This window comes from Papio anubis, chromosome 1 (genome assembly GCF_008728515.1).
Source record: "Papio anubis isolate 15944 chromosome 1, Panubis1.0, whole genome shotgun sequence".
Lineage (NCBI taxonomy): Eukaryota > Metazoa > Chordata > Mammalia > Primates > Cercopithecidae > Papio > Papio anubis.
The window spans coordinates 38,731,972-38,754,277 of record NC_044976.1 but is presented as its reverse complement, the minus strand read 5'-3'; the positions used below and the strand labels follow the sequence as shown (position 1 = coordinate 38,754,277).

At 41.8% G+C, this 22,306-nt stretch overlaps 1 protein-coding gene across 3 annotated transcripts; it reads right to left on the bottom strand.

Annotated features, from left to right (window-relative positions):
• Positions 1-3,082: 3,082 nt before the first annotated feature.
• ZFP69 (ZFP69 zinc finger protein) lies at positions 3,083-22,004 on the bottom strand. Of its 3 annotated transcripts, none has more exons than XM_009205803.4 (6): positions 21,322-22,004; positions 19,761-20,205; positions 17,316-17,407; positions 9,981-10,107; positions 9,567-9,665; positions 3,083-4,450 (listed from the first exon to the last, which is right to left on the bottom strand). In XM_009205803.4, exons 2-6 carry the CDS (start codon positions 19,885-19,887, stop codon positions 3,312-3,314), a joined length of 1,584 nt encoding a protein of 527 aa, XP_009204067.2. In that variant the 5' UTR covers positions 19,888-20,205; positions 21,322-22,004; the 3' UTR covers positions 3,083-3,311. The 3 variants fall into 3 exon arrangements, with proteins under 3 accessions (XP_009204067.2, XP_003891713.2, XP_021795575.1); XM_003891664.3 differs by having other exon boundaries at positions 9,567-9,662; XM_021939883.2 differs by lacking the exon at positions 21,322-22,004 and adding an exon at positions 10,207-10,315 and having other exon boundaries at positions 19,761-19,783.
• Positions 22,005-22,306: the final 302 nt, after the last annotated feature.

Sequence of the window (22,306 nt, the reverse complement as noted above, 5' to 3'; positions counted from 1 at the left end):
AATGAGGATCTTAAGTGCCAGGCGTTGGATTGTAACTGGAGTAGTGGCTGTGGGGAGGGACCTGATAGGAAATCCATTAACACAGAATCACTAAAACTTTCATAAAATGTTATCAGGTTTAAAAATAAAACATGTTCAAAATCACTGTGGTGCTGGCTTTGGTATTTAGCTTTCACCACATCGTAAGCAATTTTAATTAATGCTCATTCGTTAATTTTCATTAGAAAGTTTTGTCTCCTGCTGTCTCCTTCCATGTGTTAACTATAACTCTCTAACACAAGCATCCTGTAAAATGCTATGTATGTTCAGGCTATCATTCATGGTAGACCCTGCCATCCTAAATACCTTGCCTCAATCATCAGTTCTCTTCCATTCCAATCAGAAGGATTGCAGCCAAGATTATATTCACTGCAATGAGTCCTTTTAAAGAGACTGATCCTTTTATCTTTATCTTTTACAATCTAAAAGGATCAGTTTCCTTAAAAGGACTCTCATCCATCAAACAGTTCCAGCCTCATTAAGTCAGAGACTGGAACAGTTGGTGGAAAGGTGTCTCCTTCTCCAGCTGAGACTTTGGTGAACTGGGCTACCAATCAAGATGCAGATTCCTCTCTGGCTCCAGGTATGGAAAGTGGTCACTATTTCTAGGGGGTGCAGCCCACCTGGTCCTTCTAGGCCGTGTTATTGAAACAAGCTGATGCTCCTCAGATGGCAGATAGGCCTGTTGATCCAGGTCTAGGAGATGCTTCAGCATCAGATATGGCTCCTACAGTTCCATATCTTGCCGGTGGGAAAATAAATAGGTCCAAACCTCTATGAAGGCCCATTTGCCAATATCCATAATAAAAACACATATACTCTTGGCTGGGTGCAGCCTCCCAAATTACTGGGATTAAATTACCTGTAATCCCAGTAATTTGGGAGGCTGAGCTGGATGGATTGTTTGAGGCCAGGAGTTCAAGACCAGCCTGGCCAACATGGCGAAACCCTGTCTCTACTAAAATACAAAAATCAGCTGGGCATGGTGGCACATGCCTGTAATCTCAGCTACTCAGGAGGCTGTAGGCAGTAGAGCCACTTGAGCCCAAGAGGCAGAGGATGCAGTGAGCCGAGATTGTGTCACTGCACTCCAGCCTGGGAGACTATGTTTCAAAAAACAACAACAACAACAACAAGGAAAAAAACCCAAAAAACAAACAAAAAACCCTCCACACATACTCTCTAGCACAGAAATTCCAGTTCTAGGAATTTACCCTACATACTTACATGTGTGTGAAACAAAAATGTGTAAGACTATTCATTGAACACTGTGTAAACAAAAGACTGAAAATAACCAAAACCCATCCATAGCGAAGTGTTGGAGTACATTTATACCATGGAATACTATGCAGCTATAAAAAAGAATAAGTAGGCACTTTATATAGTGAAGAGGAATGACATCTATGATATGTTGTTTGGTTTTTGTTTTTGAGACAGAGTCTCACTCTGTTGCTCAGGCTGGAGTGCAGAGGTATGATCATGGCTGACTGCAGCCTCGATCTCCCAGGCTTAAGCAAACCTCCACCTCACCCTCCCAAGTAGCTGGAGCACAGGCGAGTGCCACCACCACACCCAACTAATTTTTAAATTTTTTCTAGAGACCGGGTATCACTATGTTGCCCAGGGTGGTCTCAAACTCCTGGGCTCAAGCAATCCTTCTGTCTTGGCCTCCCAAATTGCTGGAATTACAGGCATGAGCCACTGCAACTGGCCTATATTATCATGTAATAAAAGTAACATGCAGGCTGGGCGCAGTGGCTCACGCCTGTAATCCCAGCACTTTGGGAGGCCTAGGTGGGTGGATCACCTGAGGTCAGGAATTTGAGACCAGCCTGGCCAACATGGTGAAACCCCATCTCTACTGAAAAATACAAAAATCAGCTGGGTGTGGTGGTATGCACCTGTAATCCCAGCTACTCAGGAGGCTCAGGTAGGAGAATCCCTTGAACCTGGGAGGTGGAGGTTGCAGTGAGCTGAGATCACGCCACTGCACTCCAGCTGGGTGACAGAGTGAGACTCCGTCTCAAAAAAAAAAAAAAAGTAACTTGCAGATGTGTCTGTATAGGAGGTGGCCATTTCTGCTTAAAAAGACAAAGGAGGCCAGGCATGGTGGCTCACGCCTGTAATCCTAGCACTTTGGGAGGCTGAGGTGGGCAGATCGCCTGAGGTCAGGAGTTCAAGACCAGTCTGGCCAGCATGGTGACACTCTGTCTCTACTAAAAATACAAAAATTAGCCAGGCGTGGTGGCGGGTGCCTGTAATCCTAGCTACTCGGGAAGCTGAGGCAGGGAATTGCTTGAACCCTGGAGGCGGAGGCTGCAGTGAGCTGACACAGTGCCACCGCACTCCAGCCTGGGCAACAGAGTGAGACTCCATCTCAAAACAAACAAACAACAACAAAAAGACAAAGGAAAACTGTATATTTGTATTCTCTTGGACATAAATTTTAAAAAGCTGAATGGATACACAAAAAATTATTTAAAATGGTTGCCTCTATGCAGAAATCAATGGTAGGAAACACAGGAAGGAGGCTTTTCGCTGTATACAATTGTTTCCACCTTCTGGACTTTATACCATGTGAAAGTTTTCTCCATTAAAAAATATTATTTTATTCTTTTTTGCAGAAACAGAGTCTCACTCTGTTGCCCACCTGAAATGTGGTGGTGTGATCACAGCTCATTGCAACCTTAAACTCCTGGGCTCAAGTGATCCCTCTGCTTCAGCCTCCTGCACAGCTAGGACTACAGGCACATGCTACCATGCCTGGCTAATTTTTTAAAAACTTTTTTGCAGAGATGGGTCTTGCTGTGTTGTCTAGGCTGGTCTTGACTTCTGGTAACTGCTCCTCCTTCCTTGACCTCCCAAAGTGCTGGGATTACAGGCACAAGCCACTATGCCTGGCCAAAAAAATAAAATTTTAATTAAAAAAAATAGGGTTGGTGATATTTTAAGTTATAGTTCCTAAATGCTGGTCTGCAAATCATGAATACCCATGAAGAATAATTTAATCCACCGTGAAATCAGAAAAAAACTATGTTGTTAATTTTTCATAATGCTGAATTCATTTAATTTGAAGGACCAGATTTTAATCTTAAGTACTTTTTATAGAAGTGTTAGTAGTCAGTACCTGTCAATGTAATGTTTATTTACAATGGGAAAAATTAAAAGTTGGCATCATTACACCAATTCCTCACATTTGAGTCCTGAAATTTTAAAGCATTCTAAATCACCAATTTACACTTGGCTTTTGTTCTCATGTCAAATACCTGTTTTTACACATTATTTCGGAAGGCATTCCTCCTGTGTATTTCATGGTGTCGACTAAGTGATGAGTTATAGCTGAAGGCTTTTCCACATTCGTTACATTCATAAGGTTTTTCTCCAGTGTGATGTCTCTGATGTTTTTTAAAGGATGAATCATGCCTATAGGCTTTTCCACAGCGATTGCATTCATATGCTTTCACTCCCGTATGAACAGTTTTATGGTTGCTAAGGTGTATCCTCTGCCTAAAGGCTTTTCCACATTCTTTACATTTGTAGGGTCTCTCCCCAGTATGGATCCTCTGGTGATGCGTTAGATATGCTCTATGACTAAAGGTTTTACAACATGCAGTGCATGCGTAGGGCTTCTCCCCAGTATGAATTCTTATATGTTCACTAAGGTGTCTAATCTGTCTAAAGGTTTTCCCACATTCATTGCAAGTAAAGGGTTTCTCTCCAGAATGAGTCCTCAAATGTTGAACCAAGCTAATGTTCTGGCTGAAAGCTTTCTGACATTTATCACATACATAGGGTTTCTCCCCAGTGTGAGTTCTATGATGCTGATTAAGTGATGAGCGATGTCTGAAGGCTTTCCCACATTCCTCACATTCAAAGGGTTTCTCACCAGTATGGATTCTCTGGTGTGTACTGAGGGATGCACTTTGACTAAAGGCCCGTCCACATTCCTTACATCTGAAAGGTTTCTCACCAGTATGAATTCTCATATGTTCAGTAAGGTGAATAGGTTGTTTGAAGATTTTTTCACATATATTACATTCATAGGTTTTTGTTCTTATGTAACTTGTTGGATGATTAATCAAATCTAATTTGTATGTGTTCCGCTTTGTAGGTGTATCATATTTATGGTGCCTCTGTTCAATAACAACATTTGAACGCATAATTATATTTTCCCCAAATTTGTTAGTTTCTTGGACTCTCTTCTTATGGGTCAAGATGGCTTGTCTCACATCTCTCACACAAGTTTCCTGGTGCCTTTCTAAGACATCATCATATGTGGAGGCTTTTCTCAATGTGGAATAAATGATATCATCTCTCATGAACCTCTCCATCATAATGCCATGATATAAGCGCTCCTGTGAAATGGCACTCTTTGCAGTTGACTCAATGGTTTCCATTTTACTCTTCAAGTCTGAAAGAAATGAAAAAAAGCTTTGAAAAACCAATTACTGTAGTGGTTATGGAACACAGATTTAGACAACAATATGGATAAGTGCATGAGATTTTGACTATATTGAAATATGATTATGCTGCTTGAAGAGGTAATGGGAAAGCAAATTAAGAAACAGTGAACAGGTTAAAAGTGTCATATTACATATATATTTATATATATAAATTTATATATATATAAAATTTATAAATATATATATTTATAAATATATATATTTGAGTCTTTTAGTCCTGCTCTAATAATACTAAATAATAAAATTTCAGAGCTATGACTTAAGAATATAAATATTTTAATTGACAACTACTTTTGGAAAACAATCTCAGAAAGATAAAAAGATGTTTCCCTCCCCACTCTGGCAGCAGCAGGAGACATTATAGTTCAAAAAATACGGTTTGAGCTAAGAATATACACAAGAACATTATGCTGTCTTTCACTGAAACGTATGTGTGTATGTGTGTGTATATATATATTTCTTTCTATGGTTACTAATATGTTCATGAAAGTATTACTTATACAAAGGAGACTTGTAAGAAACCCAGACTGCTGCTAGGTTCTAGGAAAATCCCTTTAAGATGTTTACTTGATCAATTTGTTGCACCATTACTAATATTTCAACTGACAGGTCTATATGTATTCCTGAAAGGTATAATTTCTTATAAGATTTTTTAGCCAACACAGATGGATCATTAGCAATTCAAAATGTCAAATTCTAAATGACGACAGACAATAATAATGTCTAATAATATCTACACTCTGCAGGTCCCTGATTCTGGTCTTGAATAGGAGAGGAGGAAAAGAAGATAGGGGAAAAGAAAAGAAGCCATTTATGCATCCCTCCCTAATTCAGTATCCGAGCATGAGAGAGTCTCAAGCAAGTGGGGAAGAAGAGAGGATTTCGTTTTGAATGAAGTTAGGAGTTTTTATTATTGCACTGAACTAAATAGGCATTTTACTAAAGTCAAGACTGTTCTTGTTATTTAAAGGAATGGGATCATCAATGGAACTCTTTGAGATTTCATCCAGAGGCTGGGAAAGAACATTCATGGTAGCTTTTATTGTTATTTTCATTATTGTAAGTTGAGGAAGAGAAAACCCAGGAAAATACACAAACAATGATTGGATTAATAACAGAATAAAACAAGGTGGCTGCATAAAAGGTCAATATTCAAAATCAAGTTTGTTATTACATACCAGCAACATAATTTTTTTTTTTTTTTTTTGGAGACGGAGTTTCGCTCTAGTTGCCCAGGCTGGAGTGCAATGGCACGATCTTGGCTTACGGCAACCTCCACACCCTGGGTTCAAGTGATTCTTCTACCTCAGCCTCCCAAGTAGCTGGGATTACAGGCATGCACCACCACACCTGGCTAATTTTGTATTTTTAGTAGAGACGGGGCTTCACCATGTTGGTCAGGCTGGTCTTGAACTCCTGACCTCAGGTGATCTGCCTGCCTTGGCATCCCAAAGTGCTGGGATTATAGGCATGAGCCACCACACCTGGCCAGCAACATAATTTTTTTTTTTTTTTTTGAGACGGAGTCTTGCTCTGTCGCCCACGCTGGAGTGCAGTGGCCAGATCTCAGCTCACTGCAAGCTCCGCCTCCCGGGTTTACGCCATTCTCCCGCCTCAGCCTCCCGAGTAGCTGGGACTACAAGCGCCCGCCACCTCGCCCGGCTAGTTTTTTTATGTATTTTTAGTAGAGACGGGGTTTCATCGTGTTCGTCAGGATGGTCTCGATCTTCTGACCTTGTGATCTGCCCGTCTCGGCCTCCCAAAGTGCTGGGATTACAGGCTTGAGCCACCGCGCCCGGCCTAACATAATTTTTAAAAATATACCTGTTCACGACTGAGGCTTGGGGAAAAGAAAAGGAAAAAAAATACCACCTACAATAGCAACAAAATGTAAGATTTTCAGAATCAATCTAACAAAAAATGTACAATACGTACAAGAGAAAATCCTGAAATGTTACCGAAAAAAATTAGGAAATATCAATAAACGGAGTGCTGTATCATATTCCTGGACAGGAGGATTCGATAGCACAACAATGTTAACTCCCCCAAAATTGATCTAGAAATTCAATTCTATTCCAATCAAAATGCCAGCAGAGTATTTGTGGGTGTGATTTGATGCTCTGATTACATAATTCAAATAGAACAACAAAGAACCAAGAATAACCAGAACAATTTTAAAGAACAAGGTGGGTGAACTACCTCTACCACATATTAAGTCTCACTATGAAAGTTTTTAAGATACCCTGGCATTAGAGTAAGGACAGAAAAACAAAATAATAAAACAACATAAAGAGAGAAACACAATAGAAAAAGAATATGCAAAACAGAAATAGGCCCAAACATATGAAGAAACTTGACAGGTGACACAGCACATTAACTATTCCTGGACTGATTATCCATGTGGAAAAAGTTAATCAGATTTCCACCTCATACATACAAATGTATTTATATAAAATAAATTCCAGATGAATTAAACCTAAATGTGAAAAGCAAAACTTTGAAAATATAGGAATATGTAGAAACATATATGTATGATACACGTATATGATAAAATGGAGGATAGCAGGGCACAGCAGCATGCACCTGCAGTCCCACCTACTAAAGAGGGTGAGGCAGAAGAATCACTTGAGCCCAGGACTTCGAGGCTAGCTTGGGCAACATAGCAAGACCCAGTCTCTAAAAACAATTTTTTTTAAAGTTTACAAAAAAGGAGAATAACAAGGCATAAAATGGTTTCTTAAACAAAAAGCACAAACAATAAAGAAAAACCTGATAAATTCAGTAACATTAAATTGAGAAACTCACATCTATCAAAAGACACTAATTTTGAAAAGTCAAAGATGGGCCACTGACCTAGGGTAAACATTTGCAAAACATAAAGCTATCAAGATTATCCAGAATGAATACACACACACACACACACACATTTTTTTTTCTACAAATCAGTAAGAAAAAAGATTATAGAAACATTGGCATGGGATATAAACAGGTAATTAACAGAAGAGCGTGGCATTAGAGTAAGGACAGAAGAAGAGATGGATGGATGGTCAATGAACATGAGAAATATACTTCCTTTCACTAGTAGTCAGGAAAATGAAAGAAACAAGATACCATAACCCAGTGAATTTACAAAAATCTTAAAGTTTGGCAATAACAAATGTTGACAAAGATGCTGAGTTATGGAAACTCTCAAGCCCTGTTAATGGGAGAATAAACTGGTGTAACTGCTTTGAAGAGCAAATTGGTAATACCCAGCAAAAGGAAAGTGCATATATTCTACAACCCAATAATTTTGCTTCTACCAACTATCTTAGAGAAACACTTGCGTTATGTATACAAGAAGTTATGGACACAAAGTTTTGCTGCAGAATATTTGTAACTCCCAAATTTGGAAACAATGTAAATGTCTATCAACAGGAAAATAAATAAGAAAATTGTGGCTTATTAACTCAATGGAAATGAATGAACTAGAATAACATACTGAGGAATATCACCAGGGTTGAATGAGAAAAGCAAAAGGAAGACGTATATACACCATTTATTTAAAGAAAAAGAACATACAAAACAATGCTATATATTGTTTAATATGTATACACTAATATACATGGACTGCTTTTACTACATTATACATGCAATAAAAGCATGAAGACATGGGAATGATATTTCAATGCAGAGTGGTTATTTCAAAAGGTGTAAGGGGGACAGTGGAGCTTCAACTCTGTTTCATTTCTTAGTCTAGGTGGAAGCTACACATAAATGTGTTATAATGTTTTCTATGCCTTTCTGAAAGTCTAAAATATTTCACAATAAAAAGCAAAGTTTGAGGAGATTGTTAGGGACCACAAGATTTGGTGAGAAGGAATCCTTTGGTAATTTCTCTTACAGGAGTTTTCATGAAGTAGCTGTTACAAAAACTTAAGATATGTAAGTTAAAAAGAGAATGAGAATTGAAGCTGGAATTGTAAAATGAACATTGGCAAAAAGTAAAAATGGAGTGTAGGAAAATTAACGATTTGTACAATGCAATGAAAAGAGATTGATTTTCTGTGAAAATACCACATACATCTGACTGCTTAGAGAAAGCTTTAGATCGGCAGCCCTTAGGATACTGGAGAAAGGGAAAATCAAGCTCAACCTTAATGAGGACAAGACTGCTCTTTCCTCCACCTCCAGAGAGACTTTTGCAAGGGCTCAGTGAAGCAAAGGGGTAAGGAAGGGAGGGGTGATATTAGTTTACTGGAGGCTCCGTACAGTGGTCTGAGCCGTCCCCACAGCCGAGGCTTTGAGCACTCTGACCTATATATTAAAATTCCATCTGCCTTGGTGATTTGGTTTGAATATTTATCCCCTTCAAATCTCATGGTGAAATGTGATCCCCAGTGTTGGAGGTGGGGCCTGGTGGGAGGTGTTGGGTCATGGGGGTGGATCATTCACGAATGAGTGTCCTCCCCATGGTAATGAGTGAGTTCTCACTCTGAGTTCACGTGAGATCTGGTTGTTTAAAAAGCCTGGCACCGGCTGGGCACCGTGGCTCACGCCTGAAATCCCAGCACTTTGGAAGGCCGAGGTGGGTGGATCACAAGGTTGAGATTGAGACCATCCTGGCTAACACAGTGAAACCCCATTTCTACTGAAAATACAAAAATTAGCTGAGCGTGGTGGCGCGTAACTGTAGTCCCAGGTACTCGGGAGGCTGAGGCAGGAGAATCGCTTGAACCCCAGAGGCAGAGGTTGCAGTGAGCCAAGATTGCACCACTGTACTCCAGCCTGGCAACAGTGCGAGACTCTGTCTAAAAAAAAAAAAAAGAAAGAAAGAAAGAAGGAAAAAGAAAAAGAAAAAGAGCCTGGCACCTCCTCCTTCACTCTTATGCTCCAGCTCCCACCATGTAATATGCCTTTCACCGCGATTGTAAGCTTCCTGAGGCCCTCACCAGGAGCAGATGCCAGCGCCATGCTTCCTGTACAGCCTGCAGAACCATCCAATTAAACTTTTCTTTATAAATTATGGAGTCTCAGGTATCCCTTTATAGCAACACAAAAACAGACTAACACACTTGGTCTCACCTGAACTGGGATCTCCTGGGCCTTCTTTCTCTGCCATCCATGGCTCTTCTCCTTTCTCTAATTGGGATATCACACTAGGTTTGGAAAGTTGATATCCTGCTTATGTAGTAAAAAAAGAGTGTGAATGTTTATGCTGATGTCTAAGAACCATCCCCAGAGTTTTGTTCAAGTCTTCTGGTATTCCGGGCCTCCACAAGTGAAAAGGGGTGGGTCTTTCTATTCTAACTCTGTGTAGTAAAGTTGTTCCCCAAGAAAGTCAAATCGGATATGCCCTCACTACGTTTTCGAAGGGAATAAGACATCTTTAATACAGAACCCAAAATCAAGCCTCAAGGAATCCACACATCAACAATTTAAAATAATGACTCTCCTGTAATGGGTGGGTTTCTGGATACATGGATAGCCAAGTCTTACCCACTGACACCAAGTTGCTGTAGTTCTCCAGCATCACCTCTCGGTACAGATTCTGATAAGCAGGAGCCAACTGCCCCCACTCTTCCTGGGTGAAGTCAACAGATATGTCCTTGAAAGTCAACAATTCCTAGAACATCAAACACATTTCTGTTTAGCCGGAGACCACTTCTGTTAAGTTCCAAGGAGTTCTGATGGTATTCTAAATTCTGAGAGATTCTAAACTTACTTTTATCAGGAGCCTTCTCTGGATCTGTTTGGAGATCCTTTGATCTCCAAATCTGATCAACAAAACTGTCTGGAACTGTAGTCTGTCTGGATCTCTAATCTGGAGATTACTATAAATAATGTAACATATAGAAAGACAGATGGTGATACATGCCTAAGAAAAAAAATTAAGCAGAATAAGAGACATTGGGAGAACCAGAGTGAGGGTAGGATAATCTTTTATGTAAAGTGGTTGGGGAAGGCTCTCTAAAAGGGTGATATTTGACCAGAGACATAAATTCAGTAAAAGAGAGAACCACATAGAAATCTGAGAGAAGAGCATCCTGGGCTGGTGCAAAGGACCTAAGGTGACAGCATCCTTGGCTTGAGGAACAGGAAAGTGAACAGCATGGCTAGAGGTAGCCTGGTTGATGAGAGAGTGGAAGGAGATGAAATTAGAGAGGTGGAGATGAGGAACAGGGTGGGATGGGGATAGAGGTTCCCCCACCACCTCGCACACTTATTGTCACAAAGACCTATGCATTCTTACTGAGCTTGAATTCTGAGGCCCTGCTGGAGTTTAATGTAAAAAGGAACAAAACTGTCTGGAACTGCAGTCTAATCCCTTCCTAAGCTCAAATGCTAAAAAGATAAAAAGGAAAGCCCTCAGCATTGGTGGCATGGGCTAATTAGAAGCATACTCAATCAAAAAGCTGTGTGACAGCCAGAGTTCAGCCACAGCTCTAGGAGAAGCCCCTCACCTTAACCACCAGAGAGACGAAAGGGTTTGGAAATAGAACAAACCAAAACAAATGAAGAAACTATGTGTGTGTGTGTGTGTGTGGGGTGTGTGTGTATATACATACAAAACACACACATATATGTATGTATATACACCTACACTCCTGCCTTGGCCCCTCTAAGTGTTGGGATTACAGGCATGAGACACTATGCCTGGCCGAGAGATGACTTTTTACTGTGATAAGCAATTTCTGGAGAGATGAAGTGCTAATGCAGACACGCTTAGCATCACACTGAATTTTAAGTAGATACTTGAAACACCTGAGCTCACTACAATAGCCACAGGAGATAGCTATAAAATTATCATAGTAATGCAATATGTGCACTATAGTTTATTTTATGCAGTAGTGATTTAATACTGCATCTTTACATTTGTTTACATTTCTCTCAACTGCGAATGGCACCAAGAATAGTCTGTGCATACAAGCTTTGAAAATTTTAAACTTTTTATAATAGATACGTGTATCTGTTATGGTAGTAAATAAAATAGACTAGTATATACATATATTTTATGTATTCATAACATACCTAACTTTTTCTTAATTTTTTCGATACTCCTAGACTACACGGTCCATCTGCAAGTTTTTCCAAATTGTCACAAATCTCCAAAAAATGTTTCAATATATTTATTGAAAAAGTCTGTATAGAGGTGGACCTGCACAGTTCAAATCTGCGCTGCTCAAGAATCAACTCTAGGCCGGGTGCAGTGGCTCACGCCTGTAATCCCAGCACTTTGGGAGGCTGACACGGGCAGATCACGAGGTCAAGAGATTAAGACCATCCTGGCCAACATGGTGAAACCCCGTCTCTACTAAAAATACAAAAATTAGCTGGGCGTGGTGGTGCATGCCTGTAGTCCCAGCTACTCGGAAAGCTGAGGCAGGAGAATCGCTTGAACCTGGGAGGCAGAGGTTGCAGTGAGCCGAGATCTGGCTACAGAGATCTGCACTCCAGCCTGGCAACAGAGCAAGACTCCATCTCAAAAAATAAAAAAAAAATAAAAAAAGAATCAACTGTAAATGAAAATTCTACAAGTGAAAAATACAGTATCTACAAAATTCATTGGATGGGCTTAAAGTAGATTAGACCATGATGAAGATAAGATCAGTGATCAGTAAAACTTAAGATGGGTCAATAAATATTATTCAAACTAGAGTACCAAGAGGAAAAAAATATGTGGGATAATATCAAGTGGTCTATTATACATGCAATTAGAATCTCAGGGCTAGGTGGGGTGGCTCATGCCTGTAATCCCAGCACTTCGTAAGGCCAAGGCAGGAGGATTGCTTTAGCTCAGGAGTTTGAGACCAGCCTAGGCAACATAGGAAGACCCTATCTCTACAAAAAAATACAAAAATTAGTCAGGCATGGTGGCACACACCTGCAGCCCCAGCTACTCAGGAGCTCAGGAGGCTGAGGTAGGAGGATTGCTTAAGCCTGAGAGGTAAAGGAGGGAGGGAAGGAGGGAAGGAGAGACGAAGGGAAGAAAGCAAGAAGGAAGGGAGGGAGAAAGAGCAATCTCAGAAAACAGAATAGGTAGAAAAAATATTTGAAACATAATGGCTGAAGATTTTCCAAACTAATGGGAAAAAAATCAACCCACAGATCCAAGAAGCTCAGCAAACCCTAAAAAGGATAAACTCAAAAGAAAATCACAGCAAGGCACTGTGGCTCATGCCTGTAATCCCAGCACTTCAGGAGGCCATGACGGCAGATCACTTGAGGTCAGGAGTTTGAGACCAGCGTGGCCAACGTGGTGAAACCCCATCTCTACTAAAAACAAAAAAAAATAATAAAAAAAAATTTTTTTTAAATAAGCCTGGGTGTGTCCTAGCTACTTGAGAAGCTGATGTGAGAGGATTGCTTGAACCCGGGAGGTGGAGGTTGCAGTGGGCCAAGATCATGCCACTGCACTCCTGCCTGGATGACAGAGCAAGACTCGTCTCAAACAACAACAACAACAACAACAACAACAAATCACACCTGTGCACATCAGATAAAAGTTGGTATAAAACAGACACATTGGCCAGGCGTGGTGGCTCACACCTGTAATCCCAGCACTTCGGGAGGCTGAGGCGGGCAGATCACGAGGTCAGGAGATTGAGACCATCCTGGCTAACATGGTGAAACCCTGTCTCTACTAAAAATACAAACAATTAGCCGGGCGTGGTGGCGGGCGCCTGTAGTCCCAGCTACTCGGGAGGCTGAGGCAGGAGAACGGCGTGAACCCGGGAGGCGGAGCTTGCAGTGAGCCGAGATCGCGCCACTGCACTCCAGCTTGGGCGACAGAGCAAGACTCTGTCTTAAAAAAAAAAAACGAAAAAGAAAAAAAACAGATACATCACATAAACAGAATAACAGCTGCCTTCTCATCACAGATAATACAATCTAAAAGATAATGGAACATTGTTAAAGTACTTAAAGAAAAAGCAGTCAACCTAGAATTCTTTATCCAATAAGATCCTCAAATAGGAATATAAAGAAATGTTTAGATCAATGAAAGTTGTGAGAATTTGTCACTAGAACACCCACATTATAAGAAATGCTAAACAAAGTTCTTTAAGCTGAAGGGAAATAATACAAGATAGAAACCTGGAATGAAAGGAAAAAAGGAAGAGTGCCTAAATGGATAAATATAAGGGCAAATACGAAAGATGTGTTTTTTTCCATGTTCATAGTTTGTTATAAGACAGTTTACTATTAAAAGCAAAACTAAGAACAATGTACTGTGGTGTTTTTACACGTAAAACAAAATGTATATTGACAAAACGCTAAGAGTGGGAAGGAGTATATGAAAATATAATGTAAGTCTTTCATATCATATGTGAAGCCATAAAACATTAATTCAAAGTAACTGTGGAATGTTACTTTTGTAACATGTGTAATGTTAAATACAATGTGTAACATTCCACAGTTACTTTGAATTAATATTATATGGCTTCGCATATATGACTGTTTTTAGTGGTTGTTAGAGCAACCACTAAAAACAAATCAAAGAACTGGCCAGACTCAGTGGTTTATGCCTGTAATCCCAGTACTCTGGGAGGCCAAGGTGGATGCATCACCTTAGGTCAGGAGTTTGAGACCAGCCTGGCCACCATGGAGAAACCTCGTCTCTACTAAAAATACAAAAATTAGCTGGGCATGGTGGTGGGAGCTTATAATCCCAGCTACTCAAGAGGCTGAGGCAGGAGAATCGCTTGAACCCGGAAGGCGGAGGTTGCAGTGAGCTGAGATCATGCCACTATACTCCAGCTTGGGCAACAAGAGTGAAACTCTGTCTCAAAAAAACAAAACAAAACAAAAAACAAACAAACAAAAAAACAGAAAGCAGGCCGGGCGGGGTGGCTCATGCCTATAATCTCAGCATTTTGGGAGGGCAAGGCAGGCAGATCACGAGGTCAGGAGATCGAGACCATTCTGGCTAGCACAGTGAAACCACATCTCTGCTAAAAATACAAAAAAAAAAAAAAATTAGGCAGGTGTGGTGGCACGCACCTGTAGTCCCACCTACTTAGAAGGCTGAGGCAGAAGAATTGCTTGAACCCAGGACGCAGAGGTTGCAATGAGCCGAGATCACGCCACTGCACTCCAGCCTGGGTGACAGAGCAAGATTCTGTCTCAATTAAAAAAAAAAAATCAAAGAACTGTAGCTTAAAGGTCATTAGAGGACATAAAATGGAATACTGAAAAATGATTCAATGCAAAAGAAGGCAGAAAAAGGCTGGGCACAGTCGCTCACACCTGTAATTCCAGCACTCTCGGAGGCTGAGGTGGGCAGGTAACTTGAGATTAGGAGTTTGAGACCAGCCTAGCCAACATGGTGAAACCCCATCTCTACTAAAAATACAAAATTAGCTGGGCGTTGTGGTAGGCGCCTATAATCTCAGCTACTTGGGAGGCTGAGGCAGGAGAATCACTTGAACCCAGGAGGCGGAGGTTGTAGTGAACCGAGGTCACACCACTGCACTCCAGCCTGGGTGACAGAGTGAGACTCTGTCTTTAAAAAAACAAAACCAAACAAAAAATAAGAAGGCAGGAAAAGAGAAACATAAAAACAAAGGCTAGATAGGATAAATAGCAAACAAAAACAAAAGTATACACTTAGACCCAACCATACGGATTGCTTTATTTTTTTTTTTATTTTATTATTATTTTTTTTTGAGACGGAGTTTTGCTCTTGTTGCCCAGGCTGGAGTGCAGTGGCGCAATCTTGGCTCATGCAACCTCCACCTCCCGGGTTCAAGTGATTCTCCTGCCTCAGCCTCCCGAGTAGCTGGGATTACAGGCACACGCCACCACGTCCAGCTAATTTTGTATTTTTAGTAGAGACGGGGTTTCTCCATGTTGGCCAGGCTGGTCTCAAACTCCTGACCTCAGGTGATCTGCCCGCTGGGCTCCCAAAGTGCTGGAACCTGTGTGAGCCACCACACCCAGCCACTTTAGCTTTTTACAATCTCAGTTTCCTCAAATAAGAAGTTCAAATGCTAATATCTGCCATCTAGGATTGGAATATATTGCAGCTTTATTTATAGTAATATGGAAGAAGTAACGATAATAGTCTAAAGAGTTATCGCTACATTCTTCCATCTGGAATTTTTCACTTCTTACATTTATCATAAACTGATGGGATTAAAGGATTACATTTTTAAAAACTGAAATACAATTTACATACAGGAAAATACACTAAGAAAGTGTATAGTTTGGGCTGGGTGCAGTGGGCTTATCTGTAATCCCAGCACTTTGGGAGGCTGAGGCAGAAGGATTGCTTGAGCTCAAGAGTTTGAGACCAGTTGGGCAACATAGTGAGACCCTATTTTTTTGTGTCATTTTTTTAATTGGCAGAGTATGGTGGCATGTTCCTGTAGTCCTAGCTACTTGGGAGGCTTAGGCAGGAGAACTGCTCAAGCCCAGGAGTTTGAGGTTGCAGTGAGCTATGATTGTACCACTGCACTGCAGTCGGAGCTACAAAGTGAGACTGAGTCTCTACAAAAAAAAAAAATTAAAAAAGGTGTACGGTTTGACTTTGACATATGTAACATCATGTAATCAAATCAAGATAGAGAACATTTCCACCATCTCAGAACGTTCCCTCATGCCCCTTTTTAATCAGTATTCCACTCCATGCCGAGTCGATCCATCAGTTGATTCCACCCCACTCCCAGATCTCATTTTAAAATGAGATCTCTATTTTTTAAAAAGAATATATGGTCTGTAGTTGTTAGGCGTAGTGTTCCTTCCATAAGTGTTAATTAGGTTAAATTGGTTGATAGTGTTGTTCAAATCTTCTGTATCCTTGATGAGTGTTTGTCTACTCATCAATTACTGAGAGAGGAGTGTTAAAGTTTCTAATTATTGTGATTCTGTCTCTCTCTCTCTTTAGTTCTGGCAATTTTGCTTTATTTTGAAGTTCTGTCATCACGTGTATAGACACTTAGAATTGTTGACCCTCTTATTATTACGAAATGTCCCTTTTTGCCTAGTAATATTTCTTTTCCAGAAGTCCATTTGCGTGATATAACATATACCTCCAATGTTCAATTATTGTTTGTATGGTATAGCTTTTTCATCTTTTTACTTTAAACTTGAAACTCCATCTCAAAAAAAAAAAAGCTAAAGTAATTGCCCCAGATCACTGAGTAACTAGAAATTAGATGTTGTACCATCTAATTTCAGAACTCCAGTTCATTTCACTTAAAACTCTTCTGTCCTCCAATAAGATCTCCTCTTTAAGTCTTTCTTTCACATTTATTCTACAATTTTTCTTCCATTTCATCTATGTTTCCAATAGGCAGTACAGACTATCCCATTTGTGACACCCTGTTGTAGCTGCTCTCAGTGGCTACTCTAGCTTTGCTGCCCAGCCTGTCTGATGTGTGTACTGTGTGGCCTATTTCTTCCCTACTCACTTCTCCTTTGGTTCTGGTTTGACCTCTGTTCTCAATATCACACTTAAGGTCACCTCTCCAAGTTCACAGTAATACATGTACGTCACTAAGAAAGTCAGAACCTTCTTACCTATTTTGATTTTGAGTATTTTATTGAGATTTCTCTTAGATCTCAAGTGGTATCAATTGGTTTTTAGAGGCTAGAATTATATCACTCATTTCACTTTCTTTATAGAAAGTAGCATAATACTAGATTTAGATGTTGGTGAGAAACAAGAGTGACATGGAGGGAGACCCCTGTGAGTAGGGAAATTGCCACCACTGGAGCCCAATTTTCTGTAAAAGGGCAACTTGCATTGAGCTCCCCAGGTTGAATTTGTTAGTCTTAATACCCTACCTCACCACCACTCCCACCTCTGCAAAAGACAGAATCCCTACTCACGTGGGATTCTGCTGTCGGGAGTCCAGGGGTCACTTCATCCTCTACACTTTCTCTCTGGGTCTTTAGGTCATCAGCATCCTGAGACAGCAGAGCTGGGGAGGGAAAAGAGCCATGGGCTTTGTATCTCCCAAAATCACCCAAATAGAGAAATTGCCTGCAGACCCGCTCAATGTGGCTCCTCCCTGAAAAGGTTCACAAAGGGGGACATTGAGAGTGACTCAAGAGCAGCCTGAAGCCTCCTTAATGAGGAGGACCTGCCGCAAGTTGCCTTGGGCATTCATGTTTCCCGATGATCAAAAACTATGTATGAGAGAACAAAGTATTTAAATGGAGAATTCTTTAAATCCCACTCCCCCTCCAAAAAACTCTACCAATGGTCAATACTGGTCCAAAAGCACAGCCACTCCTTTGTTCAAAAATCATCAAAGGTTCCCCACTGACAAGAAAGAAAAATCCAAACACTTCACCATGGACTTCAAGGCACTCTACAATCTGCCCAAAGCATATTTTCTCAACAATGGGTACCACTACACTACCATCCTTTATACATGGGACACACCCACCCACCACATTCTTAGTCAGTCAGGCTAAAGGTTCTCAGTCGAACTAAAGATTCCCCATTTTCTTCAAGGCACCCACTTTTGTATCCTTTCCCCAAATCTACACAAAAAACCTAAGACATTCTTCAAGGCCCAAATCAATGTTACCTGCTCTGTGAAAATTTCTTAAATATATACAACCAGGCCAGGCGCAGTGGCTCATGCCAGTAATCCCAGCACTTTGGGAGGCTGAGGCAGGTGGATCACGAGGTGAGGAGTTCGAGACCAGCCTGGCCAATATGGTTAAACCCCATCTCTACTAAAAATACAAAAACTGTAACAAAAACTATAACTGCCTGCAGACCCACTCAATGTGGCTCCTCCCTGAAAAGGTTCACAAAGAGGGACATTGAGAGTGACTCAAAACTATAGCAACGTAAAAGGTAATTAAGGTCACAAACTTCGGTGAAACCCTTGAAGTCCAAATCTTCTTGATATTGTGAATTGTACCCCTTCCAGTTTAGTTTCTTCTGGACTTTCCTTACCTAACTGACCACCTTTTAAAATGTGCATACATTATGATTAAAATTGGGCCTCTACTGTGATGATTCCTATTTCCTCTCATGTTTTAAAGTACAAACTAACATTCAATAAACATTACCATCAAGTAGTGCAGACATTTGTATGCATTTCCTTGATTCAATTTGTTGTGACCTTACCAGTTTTGAATTGGAATTGCACCATTTCATAGATAAAGGAAACTAAGTATACTGCTGCACTTTTAAGTTTTCCAAACAGTGTTTAAAAATTGCATGGTTTTAATTTTTTAAACTTAGTTTAAAAAGACTAAAACATTCTTTCAAAAGAGGCATCTAAATGTGTTCCTAATTTTGTATATAGGCTTAGGTTTTGTAACCAATGAAAAAAAGCTGCTATCAAATATGAAAAAAAAAAAATGCAAAAATTAGCTAGGCATGGTAGCGGGCACCTGTAGTCCCAGCTGCTCGGGAGGCTGAGGCAGGAGAATCACTTGAGCCTGGGAGGCAGAAGTTGCAGTGAGCCGAGATCGCGCCACTATACTCCTGCCTGGGCGACAAAGTGAGACTTTGTCACAAAAAAAAAAAAAAAAAAATTACAACCAGAACAAAGTGTCCTGTCTCTTGTGTTCCAAAAGGACTTTTCTTAGGCCGCTTCTATTATTTTGATTGAGGTGTATGCCTATCTCCATCCACTGGTAATCAGAATTAGAGATATTCATTTTTCCATCTTTTAAGATGCTTAGCCAAAGTCCCTGCCTGACACGGCTAAAACAATAAATATTGGCTGAATGTAAAGCATTAAAGGTATGAATTAAAACACCACATGAGACACATGACTTCCTCCATCCTTCTATTTACTGCTAACCAGACCACTAAAGAAGGTGTGATTTTGGGGCATCACTCCCACAGTTCAGGATAACATGAGAGTAATCTGGCATGTCATTCCTGCCTCTCAGCAGATGAAAACAATGATACTTGTGATAAATACTGGGTTGGGGTGAAAACCATTGGAACCTGTGCAGGAAAACCCTTAGAGGACTTAAGGAGGGCAGAAATCTTAGACCCCTGTCTGTGAATCACATTCCCACACTCAGGCACCACTGGCGGAGAACACCTTGTGTTCTGTCTTCCTGCCGCATGTAGTATCTGAAGATGGGAGATGAGAGCAGCTGAAAGCACGTGTCACAAGGAGTCCATGCTGGAACCCAAGATTTTCCCTCACAGCTGTCCCCTTCCCAAAAACCACAAGAAATGAACCCACAAAGAACCTTCTCTCCCTCTTTCTCTCCACTTCAATGAAGTGTGTACCCATCTTTTCCCACACAAATGAGATCCCCTTCTTCCCCCCTCCATCAGTCCATTCTCACCCTTTCCTTCAAACATTTTAGTCACATCCTCCCACAGCGGCACCCCCTCCGTGGCCTTCTTTGGATGTTGCAACTTCACCCAGGTGCTGGCCTTGGTAGGCAGGGTGATCAGGAGCTGCTGTGGCATGACGACTGCCTGACTGGACTTGTCCACTTCTGGTGAGGAAACTGCCAGAAGCTCTGATGAGAGGCTTCACAGCTGTGGGGTGTTGCTCAGATTCCAATCACCTGCCCTCAGGACTTTGGTGTGTCCCTGCAGCACCAGGACCTGGGGGTTCCTAGAGGCTGATGTGACTTTAACAATTCTGGAAAACAAACTCCCCTTTAAATCAAGCACTTTCTTTGGGAGGCAGCCAGTTAGTTAGGTTTGAGTTCATGTCTCCATAGAGGAGCAAAAGCGAAGGGAAGAGGGATCCAGAAGCACTTGTCTCCAGAACTCCAGAATCTGCAGAAATATATTTAAAAATGCAAAATACCAAAAAAAAAAAAAAAAGAAAATGTTATCCATGCAGGAATAAATATAATACATGTTCCTAGATGTGGCTCCATCTCCAGGTCCATACATACACACACAAACATGCACAGACCCTGCCTCGTCTTCTCTGCATGCATCTTCTGCCTGGATACAGACGGGGTTTAAGAAGGCAGGCTTTGAAATCAGACAGCCTGGCTTAGTACCCTGAGACTTGCACTTAAAAGCTCTAAGACACTTCAACTCTCAGCTTCAGTTTCTTAATCTATAAAATGGAGATAATAATTGTATTCTACAGAGTTGTAATGTTGGTTGAGACAATGCTAGGCATACAGTAAACCCTTAATAAACATTGTTATAAACCTCTTATATTGCTGAATCATAGCATTAGTTTTTAAAGTTATTTTTAGAAACAATTAAATCTGAATTTAAAGTTCAAAATATGTCAACTCACATAATAATGACATAGTTGCATTTTGGCATGAGCAAGCAGTGACAGCCACATCACCACCCACGCAGATGCCCAGCAGCTGGTAAGGTCCGTTGACCCACACTGGGAAGATGCATCTTGGTTTCAGAAATGTTAAGATTGGGAAAGAGGGTATGTCTTCAAATGGTGTAAATGTAGTATAGTAAGGACTACTGCAGAGTGGTAATAGGCAAACTTGGAAACAACTCAAATCCATCATTTCAACCAACCCCTAGAATCTAACCAGGTGCTTTCACCGTGACCAGGTCCAAAGTATATGGCACCCCAAGAACAGTCGGAACTATGTGGGAAGGGAGCTGGCCCAACTTTTTGAAGTTTGTTGGAGAAGGATGGGTATGTGACTTATGGGTTTGTGTGTGTGTGTGTGAGACTATATGCAGAGACAGGAGCTGCGTGTGTTCTAGAAATTGGAGCTTGTGAAACATATCCCACCCCTGAATACATAAAAGGTCTTGTTACCAAAGTGCAGGAATTTTCGAATCTTACTTGCGAAACAGTTAATGGCTGAGAAGCTTCATATCGAAGATGCCCCACCCTCACAGTGCTCCTAGACACGCCACCCTCGGACTTAAAAAGACTGCACACAGACTCCTACTCACCACATCGGCCTTGGACCCAGGTAGGACCAGAGATGGGGGCGTGGGAGCGCTCGCTCTTGAGGTTTTCAGCAGTAGAGTGTCTCCTTAGAGACGGACTGAGTGGTAACAGATATTGTTCCCTCCCAGCCTTTTATAGACAGACCACATCTCCACTCAACGCAATCATTCTCCAAAAAGCGTCCAGTGTTGAGGTCGGCTTCCTTCGGAAGCCCAGAGGACCCTCGGCCTCCGGAGTGGACGAGGCTCTGCTCCAAATTCCCATCAGCGGTCCGCCCAGGCGGGTGGACTTTCTCAGCCGCGCCCCCAGGAGCGAGGCTTTGAGGGCCGGAATGGGAGGTGTGCCCTGAGCCGTCGTCTTGCAGACCCGGGCGAGGATACACCTTCCTGGCTGCCGCTTTAACACGGGACCGGCGGCTGCAGCCAAGCCCACCCAGCCCGACCTCTTAGGCCGCAGCCGAGCGTCTCGCCTGGCCTCTGCCCTCCGGCCGCGCCCTCCCGGCCGCTAGCACCGCCGGCCGCTCTAGCTTCAGCTCTGGTGGCTCCGGGGCCCACCCCACGCGGTCCCGCTGCAGCAGCAGCAGCAGCCACAACCCGCAAGTCTTCCGGCGGGTTGTGAGCCCCGGACGCCGGCTCCGCCCACGGGGGCCGGCCACGGAGCCCGCCCTCTCCCGGGAAGCAGCGCGCGCCCTCGAACCCGGAAGCTGGAAGCCGCCGGAGCGCGCCCCCGAGGGCCGCCCGGAACCGTGGGTATCGGCCACCCAGCCACACCGCCCCACGTTTCCTCACAGCGGTCCTTGGGAGACCTCCTTCAGCCCTTCCGGTGAAGCGCCTTCTCTGTCATTCATTCATTAACTCATTCATTCAGTTATCTATCCTGAGCGTGTAAGATCTACCCCCACATTCTTATAGGCCCTGAGTATACAGCAGTTAGCAAAATGCAGTTCTGCTTTCTTGGAACTTAATTACATTGAAATTATTGACAATA